Raw genomic sequence first — 13926 nt, 5'->3', positions numbered from 1 at the left:
AAAACAAGTATCAGACATACAAAAACATTACAAGGATGTAGCATCGTGCATACTGGAAACTCAGAAGGAAGATCAGAAACTGAAATACTATTAAAAAAGTACCGAGATTAATTTTTGAGAGAATAATGGAGGATGATAAAAAAACACAACAGATAACTGCACAATATTTGTGTCAATTCAAGCACAAAAAATGCCTTGATCTTTGCGGAACCAGAGGGAAGTACCAGTGTATTTGAACCCATTAAATCATTCAGTGGAAATTTTACTAGTCTTCCTCCTACTAGCAGCATGATCATGTTTAAGATAAAGTCTCTCTCCCAGCAACATTTGTCCCCTACTCTCACCTAGGATACACAGCTTAATGTTAAAAGCATTCTTACTTCCAGTTAGGAAACTGCAGTCTTCTAGATCAGATTTAGAACAGTGTCATTTTATTTTGTATCTAATGCATTGCACTGTTAGAAGCTGATGGCTGAGAAGGGTTATTCTCTTGACAGAACTTCGCCTCAGATAAAAATCCGAACACAAACCAGAGGTTAACATACCTCAAAGATCAAGATCCTCAACAAACACATCCATAATAAGGACATTACTACCAACTGCAAGAAAAAATTCATTATGCAATGGGTAGAATGAATATTAGCCTTTGTGCAGGGCTTTTAAAGACAGCAAAAACTTGTTTCCTTTATCTTCTTATTTCCCTTATGTAGAAGAATATAAGGCCTAGAATTAAGAAAGATTGGTCTTGATCTTTGCCCAGTGAGGGTAAGCCTCAATGGATTCTCAGTGAAAACCATAACAATTTCTGCTGACACAGATGCGTTGCAAGTCAAACTTTCTCTGCTTATGAATTTCCAACAAGTCCTAGCTGAGTCACTCTCTGTAGGGCAGAATATTAACAGAACAGTATCATCCTTTTATACACATTACAAATTGTAACAGATGAAAGTATTTAATTTTGCCATATGCAACCAAATCAAATGATCCGATGTAAAGCTTGCCCAAGTTAGGGAAAAGGCTTTAATCGGGCTTTGGCTCACTCTATAAAATGTGACTAAGATATTTTATAGCTATTTCCAGAAAGCAAAACTTCAGTATAAATCAACACAGTGTATTACCTGCTCAGCTTCATCTATGCACATGTGTTTCCTTGACTTAATAAAAGCTATTCTGCCTTATTATAAAAGCTAATTCCACATTTTCTTTTTGTTATCTTTTCAGAAACAGGCTAAGAGCATAAGAAAAACACATTTGGTTTAGTTTATTCCCTTCCCATTATCAATTAATTGAACAAATATATTATTGGACTTAAAATGCACTCTGAAACTGTGATTTTAATATACTTTATTGAAAAAGTACACCATTTTAAATTATTTTCAATGGGACAAAGCAATGATCATCTCTATCTACCAAGTCCTTTTTTGATGAATCATAACTACCATATGCCAAATTCACATCTGCATGACTAGCAAAGTAAAAAGATAAATCTTTTTTTTTTTCAACACATCTTTAAGAATTTATATCACCAACAGTTTAAAATCATGAAATGCTGATGCTCTGACTATATTTCATATCCTCTATGTTGCACCATTTCCCAGTTCACAGTTTATCCATGTATTAGCATGCCAATTGAACACATCAGTCAATGTCACCTTGAGAAAATTGTCAATAGCAGAGGAAGAAGAACAAAAGGAGGCTTAGCGCTAAGACCTGGGACACCACCACATTCTCTTGCATTTTCCTAAAGAGGAAAAAAGAAAAGAAAAAAAAAAACAACAAAAGATAAACATAAGCCAAGACTTCCAATTATGACATATGAGAATTTATCAAACTGCATAAGCAGAAGACGATTGATACAAACCACAAAAGGGGTGAAATTGATACATTCAAAAAATAACACAGGTATTCATTTTCATTTCAGCAAGTTAAGCTGCAGACTAAAAGCAAGCAGGATCAACAAGAATCATACAGTGCTCCAAGCAACATTTTAGGTCTCATTCTACATTCCATTACAGAACCGGAGGCACTGAAAAATTACTCTTGTGTAAAACGGGAGAAACCACTGCAGAAAATACTGCAGAAACCACTGTAATTGTGTCCTGTTCACTATCAGATCTCCTTACTGTCCAACAGTGCTATGGAGAACACAGGGTAGTAAATATGTGTAGTGACCTGTCCCAAGAAATACTATGTGTAAATGTGATGAATATTCCATCACAGCTGATACTGTGGAGTTAGTTTCCGAAATAAAAAACACTAACACCCAAAGTTCCCAGCCATCTCTAATGAGGAATCCTGCAGCGAGTGCTCAGACAAAATGAGCTGCCATATTCTTGGCTACAAATCTGTGCTCATGTCTTACCACATTCTATTACATGACATAAAACAGTCTACAAAAGTAACAAGACAAAACACTGTCTACAGGAGTACTAAAAAATTTTTCTGCGCTTACAATGCCACTTGCTTCCTTTAGTAAAGTGTTCTGAGTACTTTGAATATTTTCTGATGAGTTTCATCTTATAAGACAGCTTTCCAATTTGCCTTTTTAAAAAGGAATACAACTTCTACTAGAGACTAAAATAATAATAACAAAAAAGTAGAAACTTACTTCAGGGTGATATCCATGGCAAGATTCTGGACGTCTTCTTATCTTCTGAGATTTTAAACGCTCACACTTAAGGGATTCATTATGTACTATGTAGTTAAGGAGAAATCCTCTGAACATTGCGTTTAAATATCCTGAGTTTATTTGAGTGCTTTGAAATGCATGCAGTGAAAATCTTTCAACTCCTCACTTTTTCCTTTTATTCAAAGATCCTACGTGAGGTGTGTGGTCAACACAAGAATAATAATGTAATTCTATGGCTTTCTCCTCAGTGATCCATTGTTCAGACAGTATCATTTGCACTAACACTATTAACCTGTCTTTAAATAATGCCTGTAAGAAAAGCACACTGCTTTTGATAAATTCCAACTCATTAGAGAAAACAAAGTATACAGAACAGCAGAGAATAAAAAGTATGACAGCTAAAAATCAACTGCTATCTTTAGTTTGATCTTTTTTTATATGTTCGGAAAACAGGATTCTGAAATGGTTCCAATGCTCCAGACTAGTCTTAAAATGCTCGTAAACTTGGGGATTTCGGAAGTTCCAATATCAGGACTTCTACCCTCAAAAGGAACTTGCATTCTTAGTTCATAAAGTGAAGGAAGTCCCACTGCCTAAAAATAGAGACTATGACCTTACGATACTTAAAAATGCATATAAGTGTGTTTGCTTAAATTTTATTGGCTGTCCTAAATACCTAAACATGTGAATTCAACTTGAAAGTAACTAAGAATGCATTCTCAGCTGGCTTAATTTCAACTAGCCCCAGCTGTGATGCATTCTTTGAAGTTCTTAAGTCACTTTATGTAAGAAGAACATTTTCAGTGTTTACATCTTGAATCTCTTCTTGACAACTATGCAAATAAAAGGATATATCTTATTTCTATAGGTGCCATGGTAATTGGTGGGACTGAATCACAGAAGCATTCGTTATCTACTACCACCATAAAAAGATTGCTGCTTGGGATTTGCTGGATTACAAAGGACCTGCAAATTAAAAGAAAATAATTAATGGTAACATTTTCTATATATCTTAACAACGGGTTTTATTAAGGTATTTTGAGCCTGTCAACAACACCTGTATTACAGTCACAAATCTCACTGACTTTATATATTGTACTAAATCTCTAAACCTTGTAGAAGAAGAGGGTCTTGGGCAATGCTGTGCTCAGCTGATAGAATACACTCACCCATTTTGTGATGCACATAATGGCTGGTACACAGGTAGAATGGAACACAGGTTAATTCTGATGCTGTGTTAATGCCTGTCACCTTGAATTGGAACATAGCTGAATTGCACAGGAACTTATCTTCTTTTTCTTTCCTTTGATACTGAATCTTTTCTCCGTAATTAAAAACTAGCTATGTATTTATGATCTGGAATTTTCAAGTACACATGAAACCAATCAGCAAAAATAAAGCAGGTTCTTCTGCAACCAGATGGTAATAGCTCCAAGTCCCACTTATCGCCTCTAGAATCACGTCAGGGGCTTTATTCACTCTGGATCTTTCACGGCATGAAGCAACATGAATTGTTGAAACAGCTTTCATCTGGCCTCCTGAGACTCATTTTATTTCTAGGCCAATAAAATAGAGATTAAACCTCAAAATTTTCATAAGGGAGGAGATTTATTTTAGAATAATACCAATTATATGGTACAAATATGGTGATAACTCAGGACTACAATCAAATTAAGAAAAAGTATGCAATTGAAAGGGAGAGAGAGAGAAATAAAGATATTGCTTGTAAGAAGGAAAGCACCCAGGGGAGACTAGGGAAGGAACCTGTGGGCACAGTTTAATGGTCCACATAGCTGCAATGAGCCAAATTCTTCAGCACTCACAAAGAGAAAAGAGGATGGTTGAAGGGCCAAAGAGGCATTGTTTAACCCTTTATTTGAAATTCAGAACACAAGAAAAAAAAAAAGCTTTAATGTTCAGAGACAATTTTTCATAATTTCTTAAAATTTTAGATCAGAATTTATAGGCAATATTTACAATTTCTGCCAATACTCAAGAATCTGTGAAATCTGAATGTTTCAGGAATGAGGTGCTTTTCAGTGTGGTATACTGCTAAATGCACAGAACCTTAACTGAGGGTTTGAGAACCAAGATGATGTGGAGAGAAGGAGAGAAACATTTTTCCTCAGATATCTTTATGTAAAATACATATTGCCTTACTAAAATAACTCTCTGCATCTTCCAAAAAACACATAAAATGAAATTGTGGAAGGGGTGGGGAATATTTGAACTTAGCTCCAGAAAGAAAAAAAAAAAAAAGAAAATTGGAAAACCTGACTATAAAAAAATGTTGCCAACAGAAAGATTAAACACTTCTCAGTATTTTTTAAACTTACTAAACCTCCATTAAAATTACACTTAGAGTGATCTGCAGTGTGTTAGCTTTATGTTTATACATGAAATATACATTTATGGAATACGTAAAAGGTTGAACTTTATAAAAGCACCTACGAAACAGCTGGAGCATGTAGCAAGACTGACATCATTGTAATGGAGCATCTGTAGCTCTGTGGATTTGTGTGTGGGAGAAATGGGGCCAATAAAAGGAAAGGAGGGAAAATTCTTAACAGGGAACAACCTCTGAATTGTATTGAATGAATTTCTCAAAACTATTACAAATAATTGAAACTTCAAAAGATAGGGGAAAAAAAAACCAACAAAGAAAACTAATTTGATTTTATTCCCAATCTGGTTCAATTTGGACATTGTACATTTAGAAATATTTATAATATTTATAATATTTATTGAATCTTTTAAACTAGCTCAGAAAATGAGATGAAAGACATAAAGAGTCATCACAATTAACTTCAAAATGATTCACTCCTCTTTGAGACCTCAGGAGTAACTACTATTCTGTTGTACCCAACGTGTGACTGGCTCAAAGACCTTTCCTAACAACTCCATTTGTGGCCCTCAGGTAAGGCCACAAAGCATGTCAGGAAGCATGTCAGGAAGTGTGCACTATACAGCTAGCCTGAATGTTGCCATTTAATAAAAGGAGTAGACATTCCCCATTTTGCATTTCATTTTTTCTTTCACTCACACGATCAGGTGACACAATACCTCTACAGTATACGGTACATCTTCCACATAAAAGAGAGGAGAGAAAATAAAAAGGATATTGATGTTTCTACCTATTCATCAAGCTGGAATGAAAAGAAGGAAGCATTGTGATTCAGAAGAAAGTTTTCACTACAGAATTATGATGCTGAGTAGATTATTACATGGGATCCCTGACAAAATGGTCAGAAGCTATAAAGGTTAGTAGAAATTATATTCTACAGAAAATTTTGCTAGAAACACTTATTTGGGTGTATATGTATGGATTTATTGAAATTAAAAATTAAAGAAACTGCAAGGATTAAATTTATCAGGTTAAATAAAAAAAAAACCTTTCTAATATTGAAATTGTAAAAGATTGATATCTACAATTTACACTGGTTCATTTTACCAAACATTGGATATTTTTACAAATCTATGGTCTATTATATTTTCATATATATCTTTTGCACATCTATATGTATCTATAGTCCTATTACAGACATTTATGGTAACTGCCAAAGAACATGTGATTGTCATCTAAAGAACTATAAAAATATGAAACTTTTGGCTCACTGAAATATTTTTTTTCCACAGCACATAATAAAATTTAAACAAATATTTTTTCTGGAACATCTCCTTGACCATGCTAAAGACAAATTCAAAAGAAAACTTTAACTTTCACAAGAAGTAAATGAATGTTTTTCCCTTTCACAACTATCGAATCTTATCTTTCAATGAAGTTGTGAAGCCAAGTGCATGTCCTCACCAGTCATTGACTGTGAAGTCACTGGCAAAGGATTTACATATCACCAAGTGAAGACAGAGGACTGAAGACAGAGATTCAGTTGAGCAAATAATTAGGGAAAAAAAAAAGTCTTATTTAGCTTTCTTTTCTAGTAATAGAGTGTGCATGACCAAATTATACTTTTTTCAGATGTTCTAATTTAAGATCATTTCACAGACAAGAGATATTACCCTCACTAGATCATGGGCAAAGAAGTTCCTTCCAACCATTAGACTCTCCAGTTGCTTTGTAACTATTTGGATAATTCACATGACACTGCTTCCATGCCCACCATCATCCCAGCAGCATCTTCTTTTGGTGTTCAACATTCAGCTTCCATGCTGACATGCACTTGCATATTTGAAACTCATTTTGAGAGAATGAACATGCCAGTAAGTCTCAGGAATTGAACAGTCAGAGAAAATAAAATGTGTGTATACACAAGTCAGAAGAAAATCTTTCCTTTAAATACTGAAATATTCCACCAAAATGTGTCACTGTGTACAGCCTCCATGACTGCAGTGGAAAATAAATCTACTGACAAAGTAATGAAAGGGGTTTTGTCCTTTAGTAAGTTCCACTGTAAGTCTCTTAAGTTAATATTATAATAAGCATTTCTGAACACCTGCTGGCTGAGATTGTCCTTTGTGTCTCATAATATGAGAGTAAACAATCAGTAATAGGCTAAGGACTCCTCTTGAACTTTATTGCTGCGTTAACAAATAAAAGGAAGTCTATGTTTAATGCTTATATTTAATGTTTATGGAGAATGTTTTGTTTAAAGGGTAAAGTTCTTTTTAAGTTAAGTAAATCTTTTGGTCTGAGCCTTTTTCCTTTACAACAGTATCATCATCGTTTGACAGTCACTGCATAGCAAAAACCTTGCATAAGTCTCCATATATGAAACGTAATTAGCTGTTGTGGTTCCTGTTATGTTGAAGCCACACTGAGTCAATAAAAACCTTATTAATAATTTTTGCTCTATCTTTCATCCACTGAGAAACTTGGTTTATTTAAAGTGCCAGTCCAGAGGTTCAAAATAGGCTAGAACACAAGCAGCCTCTTCACTTTGCTTTCAAGGGGAAGGAAAGGAACAAAGAAATTTGATATCTGAATGGAGTAGGGAAAAAACCCTATTCATACAAAAATATCATATTAATGAAGAAAAACTTAGAGAGGAAACCTGCAAGAAAGTCTGAATTTTAAGTCAGAGCATTAGAAAACACTTTTCACATTCACACACATTTTATCTTTTCCTTTCTAACCTATTTTTGTATCAGTTCATATAGAGCATCTGCACAAATATCATACAAAATGAATTGGAAAATAAAATTAGCTCCATGCTTTACCTGTAATTTATTTCTCAGTTATGAAAGTATAAATTAATCTACTCCTTGAACTTCTTGAACACAAGAAGTTGGAATTCATTCATAATTATATTTGTTAAAGTTGTACTTATGAAGGCATGATAAAGCATGCTTTTAATAAGTGAGTTATAATTTCTTAAGATGGCCTGGAATTTTTGAAGTGTCATAGAAGAGCTGTAATACACAACTTGGAGAGCAGCTGTGCTGAGTGCTTGTTGACTTAGGTGCCTATGTTAGAACACTAACTGTCTCCAATCTGAACAGAGTACATGCAGACGCACAAAATTTCAAGGACAATTCAGACCAGGAACTTGGCTTTGGTGATCTGATTATCCTTGCCTTTCTGTCTTCCTCTGTCTTTAATGGCAAAATAGTGACCCTATAAAGAAGAGCAAGTTGAACTTGGTGAAATGCGATATCTAAAGCAAAATGCAGATCACAGCATTTGTTCTGAAACATCTAGCGAAGTGTATTCAAACCTGATTTTCTTTTACATTTCAATCTCTTCCTTTTGCTTGTACGTATGAGAATTTTCATAAAGTTAAATTTATTACATATAATACTGTTTCTTAAAAAAACTGTTGTTTGGTTTTCTTTGTTGTTTTTTTATTTATTTAATCAACTCATTTCAGAAACGGCAACTCTATTTCTTCATATAAGAGTTACTCTCTCCTTTAGAGAGGAATAATTAGAAAATACTCTCAAGGTAGTGGAGTAGGAATTGAGTGAACACCATCCTTGCTGCACAACCCTCTTTCCACACCAAGTGCTTCTTTCTTATCCCATTTTTTCTTGAGACTCTGAATCCCTCAGGTAGCAAAGTATTAATAAGGCCACTGAGAGACAAACTGACTTGGAAAGGAGGGAGATGTTCAGAGTTGTTTTCTGGACAACCTGATATTCATGCTCTTCAGTAAGCCACTTACTGCCATCTCTGCTTAAAGCAGGACATTGCTTCATGACCACCTGAATTACAAAGCTCTGCGTATCATAGGCTTAGCACCTTCTCTCTTAGGCTGGCTTCAACCAGAAGCATTTTCCTAACATAACCGCACCCATAACAGGCAAAGCTAAGGTAATACAATTTCACATATTCAGCTAACTTTTACTTAAGTCTTATTCAGCTAAGCTAACTTAATGTTTGTTCACTCTCCACTGTTTGACTGTAACATCCAGTATTAAAGGAAATCAATATCACTCTAAATTGGCTTAGTCTCTGTATTTCCAAGCAGGAGAGCCAATCCATTTCTTTGTCCACTGGCCCAAATGCCATCACTGGCTGAACTATTTTTCATTTCCTGGCTTAGAATCATGCTGCCATTATTTGATGGCCAGTGACACTGCTACAGGACTTGTTTCAATGACTAAGAGATGATAAATCTCTTGAGTAGCATTCAGCAATTTTTGATTTTCAGATCAGTTTTCTCTTTTGCTCTTCAGACGACAAAGACTGAAAAATGTCTAAGGGAACAAAATGAATGACAAGGAACAGATAACTATAATGATACAGGACAAGACTATGTTTGTGGAAACAAAAAAGTAGAAAAGGTATATTCCCCTTATTCTGCAGTATGGAATGTTCCTTTGAAATTTGGAGATAATTTGAATATGGCAATAATATTAAACGCAATTCAATTTATTTAAATACAGTACTGCATGTTTCCAATTAAAACTTAATTTGTTTTATCATAGAAATAATGCACTGTTATGCTTTGTTTTAGGCCACATACCTTCAGATCTAAAATTATTGATCTATATGGCATATTTTACAATCAACTTCAATTTTTAAATTTTTTTTTTACAAAAATATGCTGTTATTATGCCCATGCTTATGATGACAGATGCTAGGAGTCAAGTACAAGATCGCAATAAACATATGGCTTAGGTGGGATTTTAATCCTATAAACATTTAAATGGCTGTTTGGATTCATATGTAATTTCATGATAGTGAGCTTTAACAGCCTGATTCAAGGAAAAAAATCCTTCATGTATGTTTTTCTTTTTTTTTTATTATTTTTTTCTGTAATGATGGCAAGAATTCTAATATTATTGCTTAATGTCACAGTGATGACTGTGGGACTTACAGTCAAGTTATGATTGGAATAAAATCCCATTGTTGTGTTAGCATATCTTTCCTGCCAATACACAATCATATCAATCATTTTTAGGAGGTAGTAAAAAAGTTATTTTAGCTAGCAGTTGTTTTGGCCAAGAAGAAGAAGCCTACAAAGCCTGGAATAATTTCACTATGATTGTTTGAACTGAAAACAATTAGGGCAATATTTTCAAATTGGCAACCTAAATGCATGCACAAAGACTTCAAAAAATATTCTGAATTTTCCTGGTATTCAACTCAGCCCCAGATGGGAGCTTGAGCATCTCTGTAAATTCAGCCATTTCCCTCCAGGCCTTTCAGTGTATTTTTTTCAGTGCAGACCAGCACTATAGAAGTTTGTATGTTTTGGATCAAGATTAGTTGTTACTTTGGGATTACATTTCATATATGTCAAATTTGATCATTCCTATTTTTTTAGAGAAAGAAAAAACATACAAGCATCAGGGTAGAGTAAGTGGAAAATATTGTGCATTCTGCACTCAAATATCTGTTATTCACATAACTATTGGTTGCAAATGTTCAACCCTAATGGCCTGGAACAAACTTTAACCATTCAACTGAAATGCAGATATGTGCCCAACTACTATCATGCGCTTTCCAGGCTGCTGGCCACAATTCCAACCCACATTTCTCTCACTTATCACAATTTTTAAATGAATGAATGAAATGTTTATATCACACTCACACATTGGGCTACTTGTTTTTTGTTGTTGTTGCTTTTTTTTCCACCAAAAATAAATGGTGTTAGAGACTGGAACATCTTTAATGCAATTTATAAAAATAATACGTATGCCAAGGATAACAGTTAACAGAGCAGTTAAACTATATGAAAAAAAAAAAAGACCTAGTCATTCTATCATATAAAAAGAGGCAGATAAGCTCTCTGGCTCAGGCCTGTAACCTGAGCACAAGCTAAAATATTGCTACTACTACATATAGCCTTAGTAACTTGAGAACAACTCGGTGTCAGTATAAACATACCTAATCAAAGCAAAGTTCAGAATGAAGCAGAAAAATGAACAGTATCATCCTCACTGTTGCTGCAGGCTTAGAATACCAGAAAGTTGTTGCATCGTTGGTATCTACTTTGTTTCATAGAACCGCAGGATCATTAAGGTTGAAAGAGACCACTAAGTTCATCTAGTCCAACTGTCAGCCCTTCCAGACGGGAAAATCCAGAAAGGCCATTCATCTCACATTATCAGGAAATGGTTTCTCATAAATAACTACAGCTTGAAAAACAGTATCTTACCAATCCCACACTAGAAACTTTGCAAACATTCAAAAGTTTTGAATACATAGAATTTGAAATTTACAAAAGGACGTTGTATAACAATGAATTTGACAACATCCCTCAGCTTTCTATTCCAGCTGTCCACATTTGTGACAATGTATGATAATATAGAATTTCAGATCACTAGGATTAAAGTGAACTGCAAAACTTTTGCAAAGATATCAGACTCAGAATTTCCACTGACTTTAAATATTAGTCAAAGCTGATGTCTGGACAAATCTGAGCTCACTTGAGGGTGTGGTATAACGGTGAATCCAGAGGCAGAGTGGCTACCTGATTTTGTGATAACTGTTTAAAACAATGGGCATAAAACAAATCATATCAGAGGGTTCTTATAACTCAGGTATTGCTTTTTAGCTTCTTGCTTCTTAGCAAGAAGATAATATAATTTCTGTGTTAGGCAATGTGTGTTTTTTAGTAGAGCTTTTGAGCCATATTCAAGTAGCTGTGGTTTATATTGAGAAACATCTCAGATATTTTAAAATGTTAGATAACATCTAAGCTGAATTCCGAATATAAAGATTGAAAACTTAGTTGATTTCCTGTGACTTATAAAGACTCATAAATATTACAATATTGTAAAAGTCACTGTTGTATTGCATGTCTGCTAACTATTCTTTTCCACAGCTTTATGTCTAGAACACACTACCAAGCTGCAAAGAAGCAATTTATTCTGAAGACTATTTTTCCAGTATAAATAAACCACCTGCCTCAATGCCATGATATTTAGCTACTGGGAGAATTGAATTCTAGAAATACAGAATGTAATAACAGCAATGTCAGTTAAATAGTATTTTCTTCATGACTATTTAAATTTTTATTTATTGATCATTTCTACCTGTATATAAACAGAGGAGAGAAATTCTGAGAAAGGATCTGTAAAGAATATCTGTAAAGAATAAGATCACATGCATAAGAAAAATACAACTTTGATGAGTACTGGCTATCCTTGCTTTAGCAAGTAAGGTGGCACAATAGCAACAGACCTATTTGAAACTTGCAGTAATAAAGAACTAATGTCTACCTTGTTCACACTGTAGGTGTGTATTTCAAACTTGCTTTTCTTGTTGCTTGAACAAAGCAACCATTAGTGGTAATATACATTAAAATTTTGACCTAATTTAATCTAGAAGGAATCAAGCTGGCATTCTCCAGGACTGCCCTGATGTAAAAGCTGAAGTACAAATAGCAAAGATGACCAGGATTTTCATTCAAAAAAATCTAATAAAATCTAGAACTAAAATGCTCATTGGATGTTTCCACAGTGTGCTTTACAAGAATATTGTTTGTATAGATATGAAGCAATGACTGGGATGATCACGTCTGAAAGAATTATGTGCAGTATCTGTCATCGTCTCCACATATGTATTATTTAAGGAAATTTAAAATTCTGTATTATTTAAGGAAATGTATTAGTGTTCCCTTGTATGGAATTCAAATACTAAGATTCATGGTCTTTTAGATTCATGGTCTACTAGATTAATGATCTATTAAACTCCGAGGTTCACTATAAAGAGAAGTGTTAAATGTAAAGATGCCTACACTGCGTATGTATCATTTTTCATCAATCAAGCTGTGTTATATTGTAAATATATTACAAACTGACATGAGTTTCCTAGTATTAGCAATTCTTCACAAGTGTACCTGGCTTTAAAAATTCACAGCAGTGTTTTCCAATTTTAACAAGTTTTCCTCTTCCAAATCATCTTTGATATGTATATTACTACTCAGCTGAATATATTATGACATTCATACAACCTTTTAAATCTCCTGTCATTACAAAGCATCCTTTCACTGTGTCAGCTTCTATCTATCATTTGTTTAATATTTATTACTGCTTGTTTAAAGTATAAAATTATGTTACTTTTAAGCAGTGGTTATATTTACATTTTATAGCACTACTGAGCTTAACTATGAACACCGAATGGCGGAGATCACCACCTTCCCACACATATGTTTTATATGTAAACATCTCAAGCAGTTCAGCTGTGGGCTATTTGGAAGATATAAGTATGGAACTGAAGAGCTAAGAGGTGGAGTACACCTCATCCTACTTGTCAGGGAAAAAAAAAAAAAAGACACTGATACTAATGAAAACATCAATGGATGGAATTGCTAGAAGTCTGCAAGATGCTAGACCCTGCATCTCCAGAGTTTTAAAGTACTTACAGATGGACCATGTGGCCAGTGCTATGAAGTTCCCCAATGAAAACGTTTCACATAACTGCAAGAAAAGACCCCTGAACATTTCCTCATTTTTCTCTTTCTTCTATGAAATCCTCATCATATTCATTACATATTCCTTGTCATTAAAAACATCCTTTGAAAAAACAGTTTACTGTGGTCAGATTTATTTTTTACTTTAAGTTTTGATCCACAGTGATCTTTTATTCTTTAGCCTTTTCAGAACTGCTGCGATGCCAAATAAATTGCAAGAGAGAAACTGAATTAGCAAATAGAGATGTGCATAGCTTTGTCAACTACATAATCAAACTCCAAGGTATTTGTTCCTTTTGGAAAGCTTGGACACAAATAAAAACCAAGAATAATAATGAATAACTATATCCAGTTTCTTAAAAGAAAATAGTAATTTACAGTGTTTCCTAAACTGGTCATTAAAAATATATGTTATCGAGGGGTAGAGATAAAATTACACACACAGTGGCTTTAAATTGCACCTGGATGCCAAACAGT

The 13926-nt window shown here is 34.1% G+C and overlaps 1 protein-coding gene across 2 annotated transcripts in view; it reads right to left on the bottom strand.

Annotated features, from left to right (window-relative positions):
- Positions 1 to 469: 469 nt before the first annotated feature.
- The window catches only part of CACNA2D3 (calcium voltage-gated channel auxiliary subunit alpha2delta 3), a 399128-nt gene continuing 385671 nt past the window's right edge, over positions 470 to 13926 (bottom strand). Inside the window, exons 33-35 of one of the 2 annotated variants that reach the window (XM_031555548.1) lie at positions 3483 to 3595; positions 2609 to 2691; positions 470 to 1741 (exon numbers count right to left, since the gene is read on the bottom strand). In XM_031555548.1, coding sequence (XP_031411408.1) covers positions 1649 to 1741; positions 2609 to 2691; positions 3483 to 3595 — 289 coding nt within the window. In that variant the 3' untranslated portion in view covers positions 470 to 1648. The remainder of the gene's footprint in view (positions 1742 to 2608; positions 2692 to 3482; positions 3596 to 13926) is intronic. The other variant, XM_010718481.2, reaches the window with a different exon arrangement.

Source organism: Meleagris gallopavo, chromosome 14 (genome assembly GCF_000146605.3).
Source record: "Meleagris gallopavo isolate NT-WF06-2002-E0010 breed Aviagen turkey brand Nicholas breeding stock chromosome 14, Turkey_5.1, whole genome shotgun sequence".
In the NCBI taxonomy this organism is placed as follows: domain Eukaryota; kingdom Metazoa; phylum Chordata; class Aves; order Galliformes; family Phasianidae; genus Meleagris; species Meleagris gallopavo.
This window is presented reverse-complemented; position numbering and strand designations above follow the sequence as displayed.